At 47.8% G+C, this 22,750-nt stretch overlaps 1 protein-coding gene across 2 annotated transcripts in view; it reads right to left on the bottom strand.

The window, feature by feature from the left end:
- Nucleotides 1-22,750, bottom strand: part of KCNQ1 (potassium voltage-gated channel subfamily Q member 1) — a 400,428-nt gene that overhangs the window by 173,277 nt on the left and 204,401 nt on the right. For both annotated transcript variants that reach the window (XM_025357922.1, XM_025357923.1), the window contains exon 11: nt 16,294-16,414. In XM_025357922.1, the coding sequence (XP_025213707.1) occupies nt 16,294-16,414 (121 nt within the window). The remainder of the gene's footprint in view (nt 1-16,293; nt 16,415-22,750) is intronic.

Here is a 22,750-nt window from a genome sequence, read left to right as displayed (position 1 = left end):
ACTCAAATAAATAGTGTTGGGACAACTGGACAAACATGGGAAACTAAATTGGATTTAATTACTATGCCAAAATCCAGATAAAGCAAGGATTTAAATGTAAAAAATGAAATAAAAAATGATAGAAGAAAACATGGAAGAATTTATTAAAACAATTCCAGGATGAGGAGGTTATTTCAAAATTTAAGATAAGAACCTCAAATCATAAAAGACTGACACAGTTGACTATGTGAAATTAAAAAAATTCTGCCACCAAAAAAAAAATTATAGAAAAAGCCAAAATACCTAAGGAAAATTAGGATAAAATATTTTCAATGAATATGACAAAGCAAGTTTTTTTACAAATCAGTAAGACAGGATGTTTTACAAAGTCCAAAGGGTATGAAGAGATAGTTCACGAAAAAGAAAAAACAATGATTTTAATCATTTGAAAAGATAAAAACCTCATTTCCAACAAAATAAATGTAAAATAAAGCTCCAGTGTACCATTTCTCATCTATGAAATTAATGAAGATAAAAACCTGATTATACACTCGGTAAGGGTGGGGGAAGCAAGTGCATTTGCGCAGTCATAGTGATGTAAATGGTATAGCCCTTATTTGGCAGTATCTATCACAACATAAACAATATTTTAATCCTGCTGGAAATGGGGGGAAAGGGAGGATCTCTTAAAGTAAATCCACTGAAAATGGAGACCAAAATTTTACAATAGAGATATTTGATTGGGAAGTTATTTTGAAAAATAACAGTAGTTAAAATATTCTTTTATCTCATATGTAGTAACAGTTGTTAGAGTTACAATTATGTACCCACTTTAGAAAAACACAAATCCAGAGGGGATTTTGGTTTGTCTTTTGTAAAACATTATATGGTAACATCTGAGGGCATCTTTTATACTTGGCAGAGGATGTTGGCAGCACTTCCACAGAGAGGATCATTTTTTGTAGAAGTATGGCATGGTTTCACTGCTTGACCAAGAGGCCACCTGCATCAATTGTCATCTCCTCTGCTGTCCTCTGAAATGCTTATCTAGGCATCAATCTTGGTTTCCTCTTCAACTGATAACTAACTGGTCTACTCTGCCCAGTCTCTATTTGAGAAATTCTTTGATATCATTTTCTTTAACTTGATGAAATCTATTTTGGCAAGATTTACAGTTCCTCTTTATAAGTTCCTCTTTACTTTGTGTGTGCTTTATATTGTCTTTGGTTGACAAGAGACAGCCAAAGAGATCAGTCAGCAGAGATACCAGTAGGGATAAGATGGATAGGGAGAAACAACAGTGTTCAATAGGGAGGGATGTTTCGGGGAAACTAATTTCATAAGTGGTCATTTCAGCAGTGAATATATTTGAATGGTTAATGGCTGTTTTTTAGCTGCCCTACATATCCATCAATAGAGGATCTGTTCCATAAATCACGGCACAATGAAACTCTCTGCAGCTGTTAATGAAAAGGAGATTTGCTAGATGTCTTAATACAGATCCATCTCCAGAACATACCAGCGTCTTTTAAGTGGTGCACATTGGGGCTGAATGCTTACTAAGAAATGAAAGGATCCCCAGTCAAAGCTGACAAGGGTCATTACAGCATGACCCTTGTGGTAGATCCCAGCACAATACACTGGCCATCACTCCATTCTCTTCAAATGTCCTGGGGTTGCTTCATACAGCAGACCATCATACCCTCAGCCACTATGCATACAACTTGGCTTTCTGCTTCCAGGCTGTAGTCCAGTTAGTGCTCCCTTGGAAATACTCAAGACCTTAAGGAACTATCCATCTGTGAATCTGTGAAGCTACCCATTTCTTAGAGGCCTCTTTGGAGAGCTGACTGTTGAATACCCAGTATGATGGTCCTTAGCCTTCTTAAATCTTTCCTGTACCACTACCTCTATGCCTTTTGCCAAGTCCAAGTGTTCACCAGAAATGGAATTGATACCAGAAAGACTACAGCTAACAATCTGAGCAGAACAGGGAGCACGTCCTATCTGGGAAAAGCCCAGCCCATTGGGCTAAATCTCTAACAGAACACAGAGACTATGCTTCTTCCAATTATACTGGAAGCCCAACCATAAGAAAACAACACTTCAGCTACACTGTTCAGAGCTATCACCTGTTCACACGTGTGTCTGTATACATGTACACACACATTTTGAAATAAAAATGCTTCTCAAATGTAGTGCACCATAATAAATCAGCATCATATGTACAGCTCAAAAAGAAGTATGGCATACCTATGAAAGAAGTCAAAGGCAACATGTAGAAGAATACATATAGTATGTTACCATTTGTATAAAAAGGAGCCATATCTACTACGTACATGCACACACAGACACACATATATTTGTTTATATAAAATATGTCTGGAAAGATGCAATAGGAAACTGTTGAGTGGTAACCTTTAGGGAAGGAAACTTGGGAATTAGGGGTTGGGTGGGGAGAGTGTTATTTTCCACCCCTTTTGTACTCTGAATTTGTTTTACCATGTGTGTAAAGACTGTTTTATAATTTTTGTAGCACAACACTTGAATACATAAAGCACGATTGGCTCCCCAGAAGGCAGGTGTTGGCCAGGCCGTGGATGCACGGTAGGGCAGGGTGCAGCCCTGCATGCGCGTGTATGCCCTGCAGGCAGCAGCTCCCCGCACACAGTGCTGTGAGTCTCTGGTTCATGTCACTCTGTGGAGCAGGGGCTGCTCCAGCACAAAGAGGTTTTTGACAGGGAAAGGCAGAGCCAGAGTCAGGGCAGGCCCTGGGCGGGCTCCCAGAGAGCCCAACCACCCTCTAATAAGGGGTGCTCTCCACCCTATCTGAGGAGCAATTGGGATCTCCTAGGAAGTGAAACTGTTACGTATGTCTTATTACAGAATTTCAAGTGGAGTGATTCTGAAAGAAACAAATGTGTATGGCATGTTGTGACTGCTGTGTCTCATGAAATATTTAAGTTTTTATGTAACTTTTTTCCATTTCAGATCATCTTTTATTTTAACACAAAATGACAATATATTTTTCAATTTATTTGCCTGATGTCTGTATTTAAATGTTTTCTAATGCACACACGTGTTTTAAACTCATTAAGAAAATATGACTTAGATCCCATCCCACTTTCATGTTTTATATTGCCAAAACTCTGTTTTTGGGAGGGGTGAGTTATCTTCACTTCTGAAACAGTACTGCTTGGGAGCTGGTTTGGCCCTGGCTATTCTGGGGAAATGACACAATATTGACCTAGGAGGGGCCCTAATCTTTCCCCACTAGAGCACTACTTCTAATAGGGGGAAGGATGGGAGAAAGAGGCTAGTGAACCCACCTTCAGGCCTGTCCACTCAGGATATGCCCATACTAGCCTCTCCAGGGGCTCTGCCCTTGGCATCCCTGTCCCCCACCTGGGCTCTGGCAGAGAAGTCGGGCGGGAAGAAGCCGGCTGAGTGCCCGCCACTGTAAGAGGAAACGAAGAGAAACAGCTCCAGTCAGCCCCAGAAGCGAGGCCTGGAAAAACTCTGCAGCTGGAGCTAACACAAAGGACTTTTCAGACCCTGCAGCCAAGGTGCCCAGTGAGCTTTTTTTTTTTTTTAAAACAGCTATTAGGGTGACAAGCCTTTCCAAAGGCCAGCAGTTGGCGAGAGTTTCCAGGAAGCTGGTCTGGCACTGGGCTGGGATTGGAGCAACTTTAACGAGTTAAATTCAGAAGGAAGGAGTCATCAGGAAAGGTTTAAGGTTCAACAAACTTTTCAAATTATTTTGCAAAAAGTTCTGGCTTTCCAATTCAAAGGCATGTTTCGCTGTGACTGTTTTAAGCCAGAGACTATTTAAAAGGCAACGCAACCAGCACGCTTCAGATTCACTCACTCGAGGTATTTGTCTAAATCCTTGGAATGGGCTTTGCAAGTGCCATCTAGTGCCTAGTAACACTGGGGCCATCTTACACATCTCGACAGGCAGCCCTCCTCCCCATGTGCCTCCCCCCAGCCTTCGTGGTCGCGCGCGCACGCGCACACGCACGCGTGCACCTTCCCCAAGCAGGAAGCTGCTCTTTGCCAAGAGCGAATGGAATTCAGATTTCCAGAGGGTGTCCTTGGCCTCCAGCTCCACGGCTGCATGATGAAGAAAGGTCCTAGTGTGTGTGCTGGGGGCTGGGAGAGAGGGGCCTCCAGCTCTGCTCACATCTATCTGGGCCCCAAGAAAAACCCACAACTGGCTGTGCTCTCCCCAGCCACACCCAGCCTTGGTCACATTCCTTCCCTTCCTGAGCCCACACTGGGTGGCCCCGGCAAACCAGCTTCCACACCTCCCTCCCCACCGGCAGGGAGACCTAGCCCAAGCCCCCATAGGACAGCCAGCAAGTACAAATGAGGGGCTGCACCCAGACCCAAAGAGCCAGAAAGCACAGAGGACCCCCTCATGCCTCCCCACAACACTGGGCATCCCTTGTGGCTGCTGTCAGTCATGAGGAAAGAGACACACTCCCTTGTCTAGCACCCTGTGGGCTAAGCTCCCATGCCTTCCTGTGCCTGCTTTCAGGAAGTCCCTCTTCATATCTAACGTTGACTCTCCTGGCTGTGGTGCTTGTGGGCCTGGGATTGAAGGGCCATCACTGCCCTTTGCACCAGAACTTCCCAACATACCAGCAAGAAAGGACTGTACCCCTTCCCCTGTCCAGTCTGGGCCTTCCAAGCCCTAAGATTCAGCATCGTCAGGAATTAAACATTTTTAGGAAAACCAGGGACATGAGTCAGGGTGTTCATCAGCAGTAGCAAGGTGGGTAGGCTGGTCACGTTTAGCTTCTCATTAGCCCCAGTAATAGGGCCTTGCACCTGTGTGGCCAGGGAGGGGATAGGCTGAGAGCTACCTTTCTACAGGCTGTCAGCATCAACAAGTGGTTGTGACAAGCAGGAGTTTGTATGGCTTTTCAGGTGTGCTGGCTCAAGGAGGCCCCACACCAAGTTGGCACCTCCAGGCCTGGGCCTAGGCAGAGGGTGGGCTAAACAAAGGCCAAGGGGAGTTCTGCACCGTCACTTCCCTTTGTTTGGTGATGAGACTGTTTCCAGACGCTGGCCTGGTAGCCTATGGGATTGTTTCTCTTGAGATTTCTTCTAGGGGAGAAGGTGGCCAAGGCTTTGCAGTCTGCATCACCCAGTCCCCAGAATATACAGGGGACTCAGCTTGCCTAGTCACAGTTCGGCTTTTGGCCTTGGCTCCAGGGCCCATTCTGATCCTTGTGCTTGGCTCAGGGATGGTCAGCACGCCTGCCCTGATGCTGCCTGCTGGGGTCTCCTGCTGAGTACCATGAAGGCCTACTGTGGCCTGAGAAGCCATCTTCACGGTCTCTTTTGGCCAGCCCCAGACCCTATATTTGTTCAAGGAATACATTGATTCATTGGCTTCTCCTTTAGGCAAGGCCTGCAGTGGACTCAGCTGGGATTCATTATTCCCTGCCACCTGGGGTGGGCCTGCATGGCCAGGCCCAAGGCCTCAAGTGCCACATACTGCTCCCCTGACAGGTGGCTAGGGTATGACACTCAAGAAAATGGCCAGGCAGAACCTGCGTTGGGGTCACTTGGTCCAGCCCTTCTGAAGGGGACTGGTTGGATCTGGTGCACGGAGGAGACACGCCATGCTGGACCAGCAAAAAAGCCTAGAACTCAGAGTCTGGAACCTGACATCTGGCCTTGGCTCTGCCATCAGCTGACTGTGTCCACTGCGCAAGGTCCTATCATATCTGATCTTAGGGCTTCCATTTACCCAGAGTCCTTCCATCACCTGACACCTGCAGGGATGCTTTCCCAATCAAAATTCAGGCCATGTGGTCTGATAAGGCCACCTTCCAGTGTGGAAGACAGACTGGTAATGGAGGGGCCTGGGAGTATAGAGCTCCTAGGCACTGCCATGGAATGTGGGGACCTTAGGGGAAGGACATCTCAACTGAAGCTTTTCAGAGCCCCTGGGGTAGACAGTTCTGTACTCTCATCCCCTAACCCATACCAGCCTGAGCTCAATCATACCAGCCTGTGAAGGCTGCCCCACCACACTGCTTCTGCACCCAACACACCAGGCTCCCTTGAGCTCCCACCTGGAGCCCACACACCCAGCTGGTGGGGTTCATGGGGCAATTCAAAAAGAAAAGCAGAAAAAAGCATTCGAGTATTTCAGACTGGAAGGAATTCAATTTAACTTAACGAATCAAGACATGAACCTAAAGAAAACACTGAAAAACAAGCCCACCTTTGAAAGGCCCAAAGAGGGAGGATTAGGTGGGAGAAGAAAGGTCCCCTTGGGGCAGAAGACAGCTGTTCAGTGCAGACCAGGGACCGGGGGAGGATGCTGGACTTGAGTGCAGATCAGGCCAAGGTAGGGAGACAAGCCCAACACACACTCAAGGACTTGAAGTCAGGGGTGCTATCTAACTTTTTAGCCCACTCTTTCTACCACAGATACAGAGACTAGCTGCCTGAGGTAGCATAGCAGGGCCCACAGACTGGCTGCCTGGTGCTGCCCACCTCCTCTCCAGGGCTTGGCTCCCTGGGGCCAAAGGCTCAGACCTGTAACCACAGTGGGGTTGCAGGGATTTATTTGGGGGAAGAACCCTGACTGGGTCAGAATGAGTATGTGCATGCATGTATATGTGTGTAGCTCATCCTTGTTCTCTGAAAAGTCCTGCCTACCACCTACTTACCAAGTACCCTCTACTGCCCTTGCAAAGTCACTCCTCTCTGCCTCAGTTTCGCCAGCAGGGCACCACAGGACACTGCTGTGGCAAAGTTTATACTTAGGGTGCAGTGTAGTCTGATTTCGTATGAATGCTCAGTGCCAAGACTTAGGAGATAAGTCAGCCAGAGTCAAAATTAACCTTTGAAAAATCCCTTGAATTGGCCCTAAAAATAATTCCTTTCTCAGATCTTTGTGTATATCCCCTGCTGGGTTGCTCTTCTGCCCGCTGAAGTGGGAGAATCTCTGGGTGGACATCCAGGATACCCTGGGAGAGGCACGCCAGGTGTTCCTTTACTTTTTTCAGGATATTCCCAGTGTCATCTTCAGAGGGAGCCTCTGAGGCTGTAGCCACACGTGGGAAAAGATTACTTATGGAGAAGATCAAAGGCTAAGGGGCTGGGGGATGGTGGAGACGTCTGATTCTGAGGTCAGACCTGGACTCCTGTCTACCTCTGTCTCTCCGCCTTTTATTTTTCTTCCTCCTCTCCCAACAAGGTCCTCTTTCTAAGATGGCACCTCAGGCCTCCCATGGGACCAACCAGGCCTTACAGACTAATTGCCAGACTTCCTCCTGCTAGCCAGTCACTACCAAGGACGTGTGCCTCAGATGCAGCCCCTGCCCATGACACCAGCATTGTCCCTACAGGGCCTACATATCTGAAGCATGAATGCCTAGTCAGGGGATCTGGGGCACCATGAGAAGGCATGAAGCTGGATCTGCCACTTTGCATCCTGGGAGGGCAGGTCAGCCTTGTCCAGGCAATCCAGAAGCCTTCCCAGTGGCCCACTGGCCAGTGAGGACCCTTGACCTCCTTGCCTAGTGGCACCAGGTTTATGATGCACATAGAAGCTGAACTTGAAGAATTCTTATTGCAGAGGGCAGCCACAAGAGCCACTGGTCAGTGCCCAGATAATCTCTGCAGACTGTTCCCCCCCTGCTCCATGGGCCACAGAATCCCTTTGTCTTGTTACTGCTACACGGCCTTCCTACCAATCTTCAGGGTTCATCTCTGCCTCTGCCGTGCATATCCAGGCTCCCCCAGAGATTGTGTGTCTGGGAATGTGCCCTGGCTTCTGCTACTGTCTCCCAGTGATACTGGCAAGTCCCTATCCTTCTTGAGGCTTCAATTTCCCCTTCTGTGAGCCGGGAGGACTGGCCCACTGGATGCTCTCTGAGGGACATACCAATGATGTGGGCTGTGTGTCTCAGCCAACAGCAGTATCCCCTTCTAACCCCAACACAAGAAATACACATAGTAGGTGTCTGGTTAATGCTCCTGGAATTTCAGGCTATACTAAGCACCTGAAAGCCACTGAGTCTGAACTCTGCTACCATATTTGAAATTATTTCTCCACTGGGCACCTACGGGTTGCCTAGAGACAGGCTACCATGGTCTTCTTCCCTCGCCCATCATGTGCAGGCTCAAAGGCAGGTGAGCTGCACAGCTCGCCCTGCTCTTCATTCTGCTTGAATGTGGGTGCTGGCCTTGGCAGATGGGCCCAACAGTGATGAGAACAAATGACAGATGCATACTGGGGCACCTGTGACTGCCATGAGGCACAGTCCACTGATTCTGCCTCCAGCCCCCTCCCCAGAGCAGAATAGTGAGTGCTGGGTTTCTGCCTGTACCTCCACGGGCGCCCCAGCAGCTCCTGAACCCCATTCCGAGACTTGAGGTTGTGACTTGGGGACCTCTAGACTTCCCTTCCCTCCACCTAACTCCAGACTGTCCTGAAGCTTGGAACTCACAGGCCTCTAGGCACATCTTATTCAGGACAGCAGCTGACAGCCATATGTTGTGGCCCCATTTGTATCCCACGGTAACTCATGACCTGGCAGTTTCAAAAGCTCTCAGGCCAAATAAGGAATGTCCCTACAGGATCTCCCATCATAAGGAGACATTTTATGCTGGCTAATATTTTCAAGCATTTCCCTGAGTCAGGTATGTGGCTGGATGCCTAACACCATCTCCTCAAAGCCTTACATTAATACTGTGAGATATACCCCCAGTGTATACAAGAGGAAACTGAGGCTTATAGAGATTAGGTGACTGCCCCAGTGTCCTGTGGGCAGGATGAAATGACCCAAGCTGGCCAGGGCTCCCTGACAGACCTGGTCCCTGGATTCAGTGAACATATACCAAACCATCAGCTGACAAAGAATGAATCTGACAAGCTGTTCATGACCACCACACTGAAAACTACAGGGCAGGGTAAAAGATATGAAAGTTAACCTAAATAAACAAGGGACACATGATGCCATGTTTCAGGAGCTCCAATACTATAAGGATATCCATTCTCCCATGCCCATCTAGAGTCTGCTACACCTAGAGGAGACTTTCCATGGCAACTGGCATATGTATGGTGAGGCAGAAACCCTACAAAGACAGCAAAGCCGGTGATGAGGAAGGAGAAGCAGTCAGAGCCAGCAGGACCAGCTGTCAAAACCTGTTAGCAAACTGCAGTGAGAATGAAACATGGCCCTGGCCACAAAGAACAACTTGAATCTGACCAGTGGCACCAAATAGGGTCCAGAAACAGAGCCACATGTAGCCAGTGAGCTGATTGTAAAGACACTGATACGGCAGGGTAGTGGGGAGAGGACAGGCCTTCCCATGCTGGGTGCTGAGCCAGACTGGATATCCAAGTAGGGGAAGAGTGGACCTTGACCTCGGTCTCACATTGGACACAAAAATCAATCCCAGATGGAGTGCAGATCTACATGGGAAAGGTGAGCTAATAAAGCTTTAGAATAAACCAGAATATCTTTATGACCTTGGAGTAGTCAAAGCTTCTTAAATAGGACACAAACAGCCCTATCCAGAGAGGAAATGTTTGATTAACTGGACCACATGAAAATTAAGACCTTCTGTTCATCAAAAGACACCATCAAGAGAGGAAGAAGGCAGCCTGCAGAGGGGAAGGCGATATTTGCAATGTGTGTGTGTGTGTGTGTGTGTGTGTTTGTGTGTGTGAGAGAGTGTGTGAGTGTGTGTCTCTCTCTGTCTGACAAATGACTCCAGAATATATAGAACCATAAATCAACATAAAATAGGCAGAAGATGTGGGCAATTTATACAGAATGATGTATCTGACTAAATGATAACATGGAAAGGGACTCAACTTCATTAGTCCACAGGTTACTGCAAATTAAAATCACCATTTGATGCTGCTGGACATTCACCATCATGGCTAAAAAGGAAACGGAAAATGCCAAGTGTTAGGATGTGGAGCAGCCAGAATGCTGCCTGTGGGAATGAAAACTGGGATGACTCCTTCGGGAGACTGCTGGGTAGTATTCACTAAGAGTAAACATATGCCCACCCAGGACCCTGCAGCTCCACATATAGGCATATATTCCCCAGGAATGCAACCTGATGCTTACCAAAAGCATGTACAGAATATTCTTAAACAGCAACCTATGCCAGAAACTGCCTGCTGGCCACAGGTGGTAGAATGGATGAATGATGTAAGCCATGCACACAGTGGAGCACCAGACAGCAAGGAGCACAAGGGAGCACTGCTCCCTTCAGCCCCACAGAGAGGCTGCCAGTCATCAAATTGAGTGAGGGACACTGGACACAAAGGTGTATGAGTTGCATCATTCCCACCGCATAAAGGTCAAATGTGGGCAAAGTTGGTCCTTGCTGCTAGAAGTTAGGCTTGTGGTTAATCTCAAGGTCAGTGACAGGAAATGGGAGTCTGAGAGGCTTTCTGGAGGTTCTGTTGCTTCCTCTGGGTGCTGCACACATGGGTCTCAGGGACTGAAGATGCCTCAAGCTGCACATTTGAGACCTGTGTACTAATCTGTGTGTGTGTCACACTTTAACTAAAAGTTTAACATTACCACCCTATAACAGGGTAGCCCAGGTGAGCCCAATTAGAGAGGTGGCTAGTCCTGGACTTCAGGGCTGCTAGGCCCAGTCCCATCCCACTCCCTCACTTAAGGGGACATGGCTCTCAGACTCCTGACTAGGTCACCTCTGTGCTTCAGCCTCTAGATGCTCTGCAGTTCAATCTCCCCTTTCAGGTCTAGGCAGAGCACATAAGAGATCTATATGGGATGTGCCCCCCCCCCCTGCCCCCCCGACCCGCTGCCCCTACTGCCAGAAGTGTCTCCATGACAGTATTAGTGCAGTTGTGAAGTCCTTTGCCCTCCAGCCACCTCTGTGGTGTGAATGTTCTCTCTGTCACATCCTCTGACACTACCCGCTTGGCTGAGGACCTGAGCAGCATCGTGGCTGGGAGTTCACAAGTGGAGAGGGCTGAGCCTGGCCAGAGTGCACTGGGGCAGGGTGATTTGGATGGCCCTTCCCTTGCAGAGGAAGTGAGAAGCCTCACTGCTTTCCTCTGGGCCATCCACCTAGACAGTGTGGCCCTCTCCCCATAGCAGCAGCCCTAGAAGGCTAGCCACTTCTTCCTCACATGCTCAGATGGAGGAAGTGAAGTTTGGAAAGGTTAGGGGGCCACGGGGGGCCGCCACAGCTGGGCTGATGCAGGCTGGGAGCCAGATTGAGGGCATCTGATTCCCAATCCCATCTCTTTCCCACTGAGCCATTACGCCTCGGTTTTAATTTAATTAGAAGAGCATTTAATCCCCCCATGCATTTCAGAGACGGGTTTGAGCCTGGCTGGGGCTATGTGGGGCTCTGACGGGGATCCTATGACTCATGCAGCCCTGCACAGCCCTCCCGGGCGGGCCCCCAGAGGGCTTCCTTGGCACCTCGTGCAGACAGAGGTGGTATGAAGCTTTGCAGAAGACAGGACACTGATCTAGAAAGACAAAATGGTCTCATCTGTTCTTGACAAGCCCCTCACTCATCCTTCTGGACACTGGTCCCAGAATGGCCTTTCTGTCCTTTCCCACCAAAGTTTACAGGGAGAGAAACATGGTGAGGAGCTTAGACACTCACAGAGCTGCAGTGCCTGGTACCCTGGGGTCTGTGGGAGTGGGTCACAGTGGGCCTGGATGTCTCCAAAATGTCCCAGGCCAAGCTGGTCCCATCAAAAGAGCTAGCCCCCTGGTCCATGGAGCCAAATTTGGGGCCACCCTTGTGACGTTTGCCCTTATTTCCAGACGGCACAGACTGGCCCTGTCCTTGCTGACAAATGCAGAATTCAGGAGACATTAGTAGTGATGTGGATGAAAGCCAGGCCACAGCGGCCTTGCTGGAAAAGAGCAACTTGAACGTCTTGGCGTGAGATTCTGCAGGGTCCAGGAGAAAGTTGAAGACATGGAAATTCTAATTAACGCACACGGGGCTGTTTTTGCTCAAGGATTTGCGAAGCTGTCATGTCGCAAGAGGCCAGGCAAGCACATGCTTGCCAGGGAGGCGCTCACAGTCACCTGGTGGGGGTCTCTGCAGCTTTCCCTCTGCCTTCTTTCCACCCCCTCTGCCCAGCCTCAGGGCTCCTGGTCCTCCCCCATGCCCATCTCAATGGGCAGGGTGCTCCCTGAGGGTCCCCCTGGAGAGTGGGACTGGGGGCAGTATCTGTTAACCTCAAGCTGGGGCTTGCCCGTCTTAGATGCCAAAACAGAAGAGACGGGAGCCCTTCAGAGAAACCACATGACTGGGCTGGGCAGAGCCACAGGCTGCGGGGCTTATGGGCCTGTCTTCTTGGTCTGTCTATCTCAGGTATCCATGTGCAACCAATGGGGCAGACGTGTGACTTCCAGGCCAGTCCTGGCTGGCTTGGCAGTTGGGGATGCAGTGTGAGGGAGGATTTCACAAAAATGGTTTAAGCCTCCCAAGGTTGCTGGGAGAAGCTCACCCAGGTCACACCTGCACACAGCCCCCAAGTTCAGAGACGTCGATCCTCAGGCCCCTAGCCCTGTGCCTCAGCACTGGCGCAATGTGCCTGCAGTCCTTGCCTCATCTCAGGTAGGGTTGAATGAGTGGCAATCCTAGTGCTTCTCCGTGCCTGCGGCCTTGGGGGTTCTGGAGAGGAAGAGACCAAGAGGGCTATACATGCCCTACTCCCTCCTGGCACCATTTGAAAGGCTTGGGGAACTGGTACTAAGGGCTTTGAGAGCCAAAGGAGGACACAGCCGTGCAGCCTGAGTGTGTCCTGGCGGGGGTTTGCTGAGCAGACGCTGGAAAGATGAATGGAAATCTGATAGCTGCGGATGAGTGACAAGGGCATTCTAGATGGCAGGTCACCACACGCAAGGCACAGGGATGCACACAGGCTTGGCACCGTCCCCACCTACTGTCGTGCCAGTGACCCTTGGTGAGCAGAGGACAATGAGTGGGTCAGAATCCCAGGAACTCATCCTGGCTCTTGGAGTACAGGGCTCCTCTTCTGTCATGGGGGTTCTCCCCAACTGCCCATGCAGGCCTACTGTCTCTACTTCATGCCTTTCCCTCAGAAGCCCTGTCGCATGGTTCTGGGTGGGAGACACAGGCTCAGGGAGTTTGAGGCTGGCAGGAACTCTCTTGTGCCCCATTGAACCTAGGAAGACAGCTTCTGCCTGAAAGGTGTGTTCGAGGCTGAGTCCTGGCCCCCCAGAGCTGGTCAAGGGTCCTAAGGCTGAGCAGTAAGGCCCACCTATAGGCTGGGGTGCAGCGAAGCCACTCTGTCTCCTGGGTACCCCGTGCCTCATCTTGTTGTGGCTCCCTAGCTTGCATCAGGCCTGCTCACCCCCACCCCACCTCTGGCTAACAGGCCCCGGAAAGAGGAGCTTCGCCCAACCCCAGGGACCTTCCCGTAATCAAGGCTACAGTGACCTCACCTCTCTGGGGCCCTGCAGGCGGGGAGAGCTCGAGATGGAAACAAAATGTGTCTTTATTTATGTTTTTAATTTGAATTCTGGAACTGGCCCAGCATGGTAATACATTTAACATCAGTAAAATGCTGAAGAAAAATGGAAATTTTTTTGGTAACTGCCTCCCACCCACTCTGCCCCCAGTGAGACCCCAGCACACATCCCTGTTCCTTGCACACACCAGGGCGTGTGCCTCTCTTCCCAGTTCAGGGTCCATGGGGCCGGGCTGCCCACAGGAGCTTTGCTGCATCCCTGAGCAGCTGGAGCCGAGTTTAATTATGGGCTTCAGTCACTGGGAAGGCTGTATGGGAGGTGGAGGAATGCAGCCCCAACGCGGGCAGAAGACCTGCACGGCCCCCACACCCCTGCCACCAGGCGGTTTGGGTCCTGAGGAAACAGGGTGCCCACTGCTGCCAGCCTTCCCCCCCAGGTGGAGTGGGGCCTCTACCCAGCCTGTATCCCTGGAGGAGCATGGGTTCCTAGGCCCTGACACTATATGTGCCCACTCTCCCCTGCAGGCCTCTCTGGAGGGACCGTACCCTGACTCCAACCAGCTCCCCTGACGCCTCAGCCCTGAGTTTTCCCTGACCAGAACACAATGCCTCAAGGTGGCCCCTTTGCAGCCACCTCCTTGTTCTTCCCTCCCCCAGTCCCCTCTTCAGATCCCTCACCCCAAGCGCCATGCCTGGGCTCCTTCCTGCCTTCCCAGGCTGGCTCATATCCAGCAGTCACTTTTGGAACAGTCTACTCCAAGAGAGGCCTTGGTAAGTTCCAGGGTAGGGACCTGGTTGGGTGATGACTGCAGTCTGTGATCTGCCTGGGCCCACTTATCACTGGAGGCCATGGGAGTGCCAACCTGAAAAGGCTGCAGGATCTTGCAGAATGATAATGTGCCAGACCCAGAGTGGGCGGAGAGCTTGGGGATGGGTGTTCAGGTCTCTCAGGCCCTGTCATCCTGGAATGGAACAAGAAACAGCCCAGTGTCCTAGATGACACAGCCACACAGGCTTTGGGTCACCCCTGGGGCAGGTGGGTAACCTCTGGCTCCAGGGAGCTTGGCATGTGCTGATAACAGCACTAGCAGCCCTCACTCCCATAGTGGTGATTTACTGGGCAGCTGCAGGTTTGGCTGTGATCCACATAGTGCCTGGTCTCTCACCACCTTCACCTGCAGGGGCCTTGCAAGACCCAAGAGTTGGTAAGGCCTGACTGCCCAGCTAGATGGACTGTGGGTGATGGCCCTCTCCTCCCAGTATGACTTTTTGCATGTCTGGAAGCCGGTCTGTGACCAAGAGAACCAAGGTGAGCGAGAGCTCCAACAGGAGGAACAAGCAGCCAGAAGGATGAGAAGGGACAGTCCCTGTCTGAGGGGACAGCCAAGAGGCAATACAGCCACTGCCACCTGTATTGCACAAAACATGAGCTACTAAACTCTAACACTGATCACTTTGGAGGTCTGTCACGTCCAGGACTTGGTACAAGCCTTGGCCACAGTGTAAACCATCATTCTGTCTTTTGGTGCTGACCTGTACCTGGGCAGCCCATCTGGCTACCAGCCTGCTCACACCTCTGCTCCTGCCTTTTTACCCAGCCAGGAGGGGCCCAGAAGCTTAGAGCCTATTCTCAGGGTATCCATGACTAGTCACCCCTGCTTTCCAGTGACCTGCTGGCTCGCTTGGAGCCTCTTCATACCCTACCAACCATGAGGTACTGCCAACCTGTCTGTGAATTGGGGGGGCCTGGAAAGATGGTGGGCAGGTCCCATCTGATCATAATTACCCCTTAAGACAGCCACTCCTTCCCTGGAGGTGGCCTCATTCTGTCTACCCAACCCTGCCTGTTCTCTGGTTACACCTGCAGCCCCCCAGCACCATGGGTCACAATTTCCTTAGTGATTTGCAAGGCCAGGCCTGCACTTGGCTGGCTGCAAAGGCAGGAGTCCCAGGGCCTCACTACAACAAAGACACACATGGCTCAGGACAACCTCCTGACCCTCAGAGAGTCCAAAGAACAAAACACCGTTTAGAAAAACGTCGGTAGAGAGAAGGAAAGTCCCCGCAAGTGGCCCTCAGAAGGGCTGCAAGTGTCACTCACAGATCCTGACACAAAGACTTTATCAAGGGGAATCCCCAATGGGTTGGCAGCCAGAATGGAACTGTGGCCAGAATGGACCTGAGCGCCCCACTGACCCCACTGCATGGCTGTCACCGCTGGGCACCCCAGCGGGGAGCACTGAGTCACATGTCGCAGGGGAATCACACCATGGCCGGGCACCGGGGATTGGCCTGGCCATGCCGTGACGGCGGGGGAGGATGGGCATGCATCCCAGGCCAGCTGTGCCTCAGGGGAAGGCCAACTGGAAGGCGTGGAAAATCAGCCATTTCCTCCACCTGAAGGAGCCCCTGAGGACAGCAGCAGCAACTGGCAGACTGCACCCAGCATCTGCCCCGTGGCTTTGGCCAGGGTTCCACGGGGAAATGCTAAAAAACAAAGTCGTCTGTTTTTTGGGGGGCAGGGGAGGGGGCTCGGGGAGAGAAAAACAATCTCAGACTCTCAAAGCATGAAAACAAGTGGAAAATGATCAGTCTGGTTTTCCATAAGTCAAAACAACAGGATCATGTTCCCAGACTTAGTGGGAAGTGCCCTTGCTCTCCTCTCTTGCCTGGTGCCTCGGTGCTGGGGCCAGGCAGACGGCTAGTGGTGGGCGCTAGGCGAGTAGATAGCACTCTGGCCAGAGGGCAAGCCTTCTCCAGCACCAAGGCTGACTCCTTGAGCGCCAGTCCCCTCCAGCCCAGCCCTTCACACACATGTAGGCACTCACTGTGAGATGTGGGTGATGGGTGTCAGCAGAGTCTCCCCTTCCAGGTCCAAGTCCTCAGCGAAGCTGTTGGTTCTCATGAAGTGGGGTGTGCTCACTTCCAGCAGTGTTGGGCTCTTCCTCACTGAGGAGAAAGTGTGGGGAGAGCAGGTTAGGCCTCACACCCAACCTGCCAGTCCCGTGGAGCCAGGCCTGTGAGCTCCCAGGGCCAGGTGAGGAGTGGAGTTTGTGCCTGGAAGCTCCAGCCCTGACAGTCAGTTTTATAGTGGGGTGCTGGGGTGGGTGGGTGTTTAAGATGGCCCCAAAGTGCCTGACATTTCAGTGTCTGAGGAAAGTAAAGGCCAGTGAATCCTCTTCGAGTGGTAACTGTGCCTGGGGCTGTGCTCAGGTGTCAAAGACTCTCCCTACCTCAGGTTCTGGGCCTCTTCCCACGTTTTATTCTTGGGTCAAGAATAAAACAGAGGTGACAAGCACAGGCCTGGTATGGGACAACAGCTCCCACAACCACACATTGTCACACTCATACACTGACGGAGCGGTGGGTCAGGAAAGATGGGGTGATAGGACCTCTGACCCATGAGGAATGGCAAACCTGGGAGGTGGGGGCAGCCACAGAACTCCTTTCTCACAACACGATGCCACATCAACCCGTTGCACCCCCAGTGAGGCACAGGAGTCCCTCCAACAGCTGGTTTCACATTCTGATTCCTTGGCCCACCTCTGCAGCTTTGACACAGGAGCTCAGGATACTGATCCTTATCACTCCCCACTCTCTGTTCACACTATCAGTATTTGCTCTTGGATTATATTTGTCTTCATCTAAATATTTTATTGCAAAAGGATTAAGTACTCATCTGTAGGAAGTGGAATAAATCGAATATTCACAATGGCTTTCTTCCCCCAAGGTCATCAGTGTTAACTGTCAACTATATCCCTAGCCCCCACCCTCTCTGCTCATCCGAGCAGCAGATGCCAGGTTGGAGTTGCTTTTATACACATAGGATGACACTGTTTTTGTCACTCTGTAACATAAGCTCATTTCATTTTTCTCTAGGTATGTAGGCATGGATTTAATGATTTTAGTAGTTGCATAATAGTCCACAGTTTGGATTGGCCACAGCTGACCATTCTGTATATCATGGACATTCAGGCTCTTATAGTTTTAAGCTGCTTAATTATTCAGACTATGATACCATATCCATCTTTATTCTTAAAAGCTGACATTTTGGAGCAGGGTGAGAGGGTGTGTCCTTAGTAATTTTAATAAATGTTGCTGGATTGCTTTCCCAAGAAGTTGTAGCAATTCAGGCTCCCCCAGCTTTCCCACATCCATGCCTGAATGAACTGTTGAATGAAGCCCGAATGAAGGTTGTCAGCACCTTTTGCAGGGACTACCAAGCATGGATGAAAAGTAAGACATTGCTGTTATTTCCATCTGTGTTGAATACCTTTTATGGGCTTGGCATCTATTTGGGTTTCCTCTTGCAGAATTGCCTGTTCATATCCTTTGCTCACTTTTGTTTATCACTTTGTAGGAATTTTCTATATATTATAGACATTAACTCCTTGTTATATGAGGCACAAATATCTTCCCCAGTCTGTCTGTTTTTTCACCTGAATTATGTTGCTTTTATCCTAGAAAATGTTTTATGTTTTTAAAGTGATACATCTTTTGCTTTATAAAAAAGGAAGGTTTTCCCACATCAGAGTAATACAATTCTCTCTTAAATTTATTCCTAATTTAACTGTTCGAATGTGTTGTATGTATACGTATGTATGTATGTAAAAGTTTTAATGCATTTAGTATTTATGCCTGATGTGACAGATGATCAACAATTAGAAAATGAAAATTTAAAGGGTACTACATACAACCTTACTAAAAAATAAAACGTAAAACCACAAAATGTCTTGAAGAAAACATAAAGAGAAAATCTCCAGGACCTTGGATTTGGCAGTGAATTCTGAAATACGAAACCAAAAGTTTAACTCGCAAGAGAAAAAGAATCAACAAATTGGACTTTATCAAAATTAAAAGCTTTTGCTATGCAACAGACACTGCTAATGGAATGAAAAAGCACAGACTTGGAAAGAATATTTGCACATCACCTATCGGGTCAAGGACTTGCACTCAGAATATATAAAGAATGCTTACAACTTGACAATAAAGTGAACAATCCAATTTTAAAAATGGATTATAAATAAGCACATGAAAAGATACGTAATTAACATAAATATGGAAATGCAAATTAGAATCAAAATGAAATTCCATAAATTAAAAAAAAAATTCAAAACCTGACAATACCAACCACTCTTGAGGATGTGGAACATGTAGAACTCTCATATGTTGCTGGTGGGAATGCAAAATGGCACAGTGACTTTAGGAAATAGTTTAACAATTTCTTATAAAGTTAAACATACACATACCATGTGACCTATCGGTTCCTTTCCCACCCAAGTGAATTGAATTTTTATGTTCACAAAAACTTGTACATAAATGTGTATAGTAACTCTGCTCATAATTACCAAATACTGGAAACAATGAAGATGTCCTTCAACAGGTGAATGGATAAGCAAAATGTGGTATATATTCATGCAATGGAATACCACCCAGCAATAAAAAGAAATGAACTAATGATTTATGCAACAACATGGATGAATCTCAAATGCATTTTGCTAAGCAGTGAAAGAAGCCAGATGCAAAAGAATACATATTATAGAATCCCATTTATGGGACATTCTAGAAAAAATAAAACTACAGGGACATAAAACAGATCAATAGCTGCCAGAGGTTAGGGGAGAAGTACTTGACTTCAAAAGACTCACCCCAGGGTATTTTTAGGGGTATGGAACTTCTCTGAATGATACTGGATTGTGGATACATGACTCCAGGCATTTGTCAAAGCCCACAGAACTGAATCTCAAAGAGTGGATTTTACTGTATGCAAATTTTAAAAATTAACCCAGATGTTGGAGGACCCTACGATGGAAAGCAGACTGTGATAAGCGAATTCTATGTGTGTTACAAACAAATGACATAGCAGTGAAAGGAAAGGAGGAGGAGAAGCTGGCATATGTTGCTTTCAAAAACACTGTTTTGACTGGACACTCTATGGTTAAAGCAAAAGTCTGTCATAAACACTCTAGTAGGTAAATTTGCTTCACATAGGGTACTATGTGTACAATAGGGTCGCACAAATAAGTAAATGAACTGTAGGTAATGGGAGCCAGGTTTCTCGCTGTCACAGAAAAAGCTATAAATAAGTTTTGGGGGAGGGGGCAAGGATGAACTCTGGTCAGAAATGTCAGTATGAACTCATGGTTAGCTTTATATAGATACAGATATGTAAAGATGTGTGTGTACTCAGGTTACATACATACATATATTTCCTAGCTCTGTCCACTGAGAGGAGATAGAAGCAGTGATACCCTAGTAGCCACGAGCATACCCCGTGCCTAGATCCAGGTTTTTTATTCATTCTCCAATAAAAGGAGCCCGGGCCCTCTGGATGAATGGATGATTCTAGGGCTAGGGTAGGGAAAATAAAAGATGAGCCTGAAGTATTGTCAAGTGCTAGAAAAGAAGGAAATGCTTATAAATAAATGAAAAGGATGGGGGACACGTCAAAAGGACACATGAACCCACCAATGGCCACAGCTAGAACAATTTGAGCAACAAAATAATACTGGACTATAACTCAAAAAATAAATACTCCCGAATCCACACTGATAAAATTAAATAAATAATTGGAGGAGAGGGACGACTCTTCCTTACAAAGGAATTCCAAATAAAAAATGTAGAAGGAATGAGGAAAATAGAAGTACATCACAGTAATATTTGCTGCAGGAAAATGATCCACAAATGAATGCTGAAATTAGTTGGTGAAACTCAGAAACTTCAAAGTTTCTTCCTTGAAATATATTCATTGCTGTGGTAGTTTTAACACACATTTTCAGATTTTTTTTTTATACTCTCCTGCAGGACGTAGAGTTGATCCCCACCTTGAGTGTGGGCTATAGTTAGTGACTCGCTTCTAAAGACTAAACTATGGAAAGGGGAAACCAGCAATTCACTTACAGTGAAGGAGCCTGGCCGACACCACTTTAAATGACTGGCTCAACGTTAATATTACCAGTGATAAACCATATTGATGTCATGTTCCACAATGAGGAAAACATCTCACTTCATTGGCATTCTTCCCCTAACCCTATAACCCTGGTCTAGTCCTGAGAAAACACCAGACAAACCCAAACTGAGGGACACTGACACCTGACTGGTATTCTTCAAAAGTGTCAAGTTAATGAAGAACAAGACTGAGAAGCCCGTCATCGATCAGAGATGACTAAAGAGACATTCTCAATAAATGTAATGATAGATCCTAGATGGGATCCTGGAACAGAAAAAGGACATTACTAGTTAAACTGGGCAAATACAAATAAATTAACAACTCTAGCTTAATAGTGTACCAATGTTAATTTCTTAGTTTTGGTCAATGTACCATGGTTATGTAAGATGCTAACGGGAAGCTGGTGAAAGGGATGTGGGGACTCGTTACTATTTTTATTTCTCTTCTGCAAATACAAAATGTGAAATAACAAGTGAAAACAGAAACCGTATACAATAGCACAAAAGTATTAATTATCTAACTAAGGATATGCAAGAACTCTATGGAGAAAATTGTAAAACTTTAATAAGAGACAATGAAGAAGATATAAATGGAGAAATATGCCTTCATTCCAATGACTAGAAGACTTAATACTGAAAAGATTATCTCTAAATCTTAATAAATCTCTCCAAATCTTAATAAAAATTTCAAGGCTTCTGTGTGAGAACTTTGGCAAGCTGATTCTAACAGCGATTTGGAAGTGCAAAAAGCCAAGAATTGGCAATATTCTTGAAGAACAAGGTGGGAGAACTTGCTGTACCAAACATCAGTACTTCTTCCAAGGCAGTGATCATTAGGGCAATGTGGTATTGACACAGAGAGAAACAAATAGGCCAATGGGACAGGATTGAGCATTGGGAAATAGCCCACACAATATGGAAGCTTGCTGTGTATCAGAGGTGGCCTTCACATCCTGGGAAGAGGATGGACTTTTCAATCAAATGTTCAGGAGCAGCTGGATACCCACACTCGGAAAACATTAAGTTGGATCCTTAATTACCTCACATCATACACCAAAAATCCATTCTTGTCATTCCAGGGGATTGAAGACCTAATTATGGAAAGCAAAACTATAATGGTCACATGACCGAATATAGAAGAATATCTTAATGACATCAGCATTAGGATGGTTTTCTTTTTTTAAAAGAAGCAATAACCATAAGAGAGAAGACTGATTAATTTGACATTAGAGTTAAGACTCAATCATCAAAATACATCTTAAAGAGTGAAAAGACAGTGCCCACAAAATACAAAGGACTCCTACAAATCAATAGGAAAAATATAAATGACTTAATAGAAAATGGGCAATAGACAAAGTAGCACATCACAAAAGAGGAATCCAAAAGGCTGATGAGCATGTGGAAAGGTGTTGCACCTGACTAGCAATCAGGGAAATGTAAATAAACTCAGGAGCTCATGGCCCATGGGGGCGAGTGGCAGACTTCCAGCAGGAAACCACACAGACATTACTTAGTCACAGCCAGGAGAAGGGCTCAGAGTGAAAGGGCTCTGTGCCCATGACATCCTTAGAGAGACCAGGGAAGGACCCGTAAGGCTTGAAGAATGTGTGCACATTCAGAGACCCACAGGTCTGGGACCTGGCAGAAGCATGCTACTGCCCCCATTTTAGAGATTTGGGGCTGAGATTCAAGTACCCTGGGTTATATAAAGCAGTTGTCAAGTGACATAGCTAAAACGTCATCCAGGATTCAATTTTTTTTTTAAGGAAAGAAAAAGAAAAAAACATATTTCGATGTTTGCATCACTTGTATATAGAAGGAACGATGGAGCAGAGGCTAGAATGTGGAGTTGCTTTCCAAACACCCATGATGACAAGTGCCATCGCCATCTCCAAAGCCTGAGGGCCAAGGGTGAGCCACCTGACCCCTGAGAAAGGTTCTGCCCTGGTGTTTTAGGAAATTAAAATGTGCACATCAGTTGGCTGCCCAGAGTGGGTGGGACCTGCACCTGCCAGAGAGGAATGTGTGCTTTTTGGTTTAATCCTGGAAAAGGCATATGGGGCCCCTATAGCAAGGGTCAGAGAAGGACTCCACAGGTTTGTTTTTCCAATTCAAGAGGAGAGGTTATTGTCTGTTGGCTTGTGTGTTGGAGACTGTGGGGCGTGCTTTCTCCACCACAGGGAGGCAGTGACCAGAGCCGCCACCTCTTTCCTGTTTTCACCTGTGGTTGTAGTCAGGTCAGGCATCTAGGAGAGCATGGAGGGGAGCTGGGGGTGGGTTGGTGGGGATTCAGCTCTTTCCAGACACACTGGTGCTGCCTCTTTCAGGCCAGGGCTT

The sequence above is a fragment of the Theropithecus gelada genome, chromosome 14, assembly GCF_003255815.1.
Source record: "Theropithecus gelada isolate Dixy chromosome 14, Tgel_1.0, whole genome shotgun sequence".
Lineage (NCBI taxonomy): Eukaryota > Metazoa > Chordata > Mammalia > Primates > Cercopithecidae > Theropithecus > Theropithecus gelada.
The sequence above is the reverse complement of the archived record's forward strand: the minus strand, read 5'-3'. Positions and strand labels throughout refer to the sequence as shown.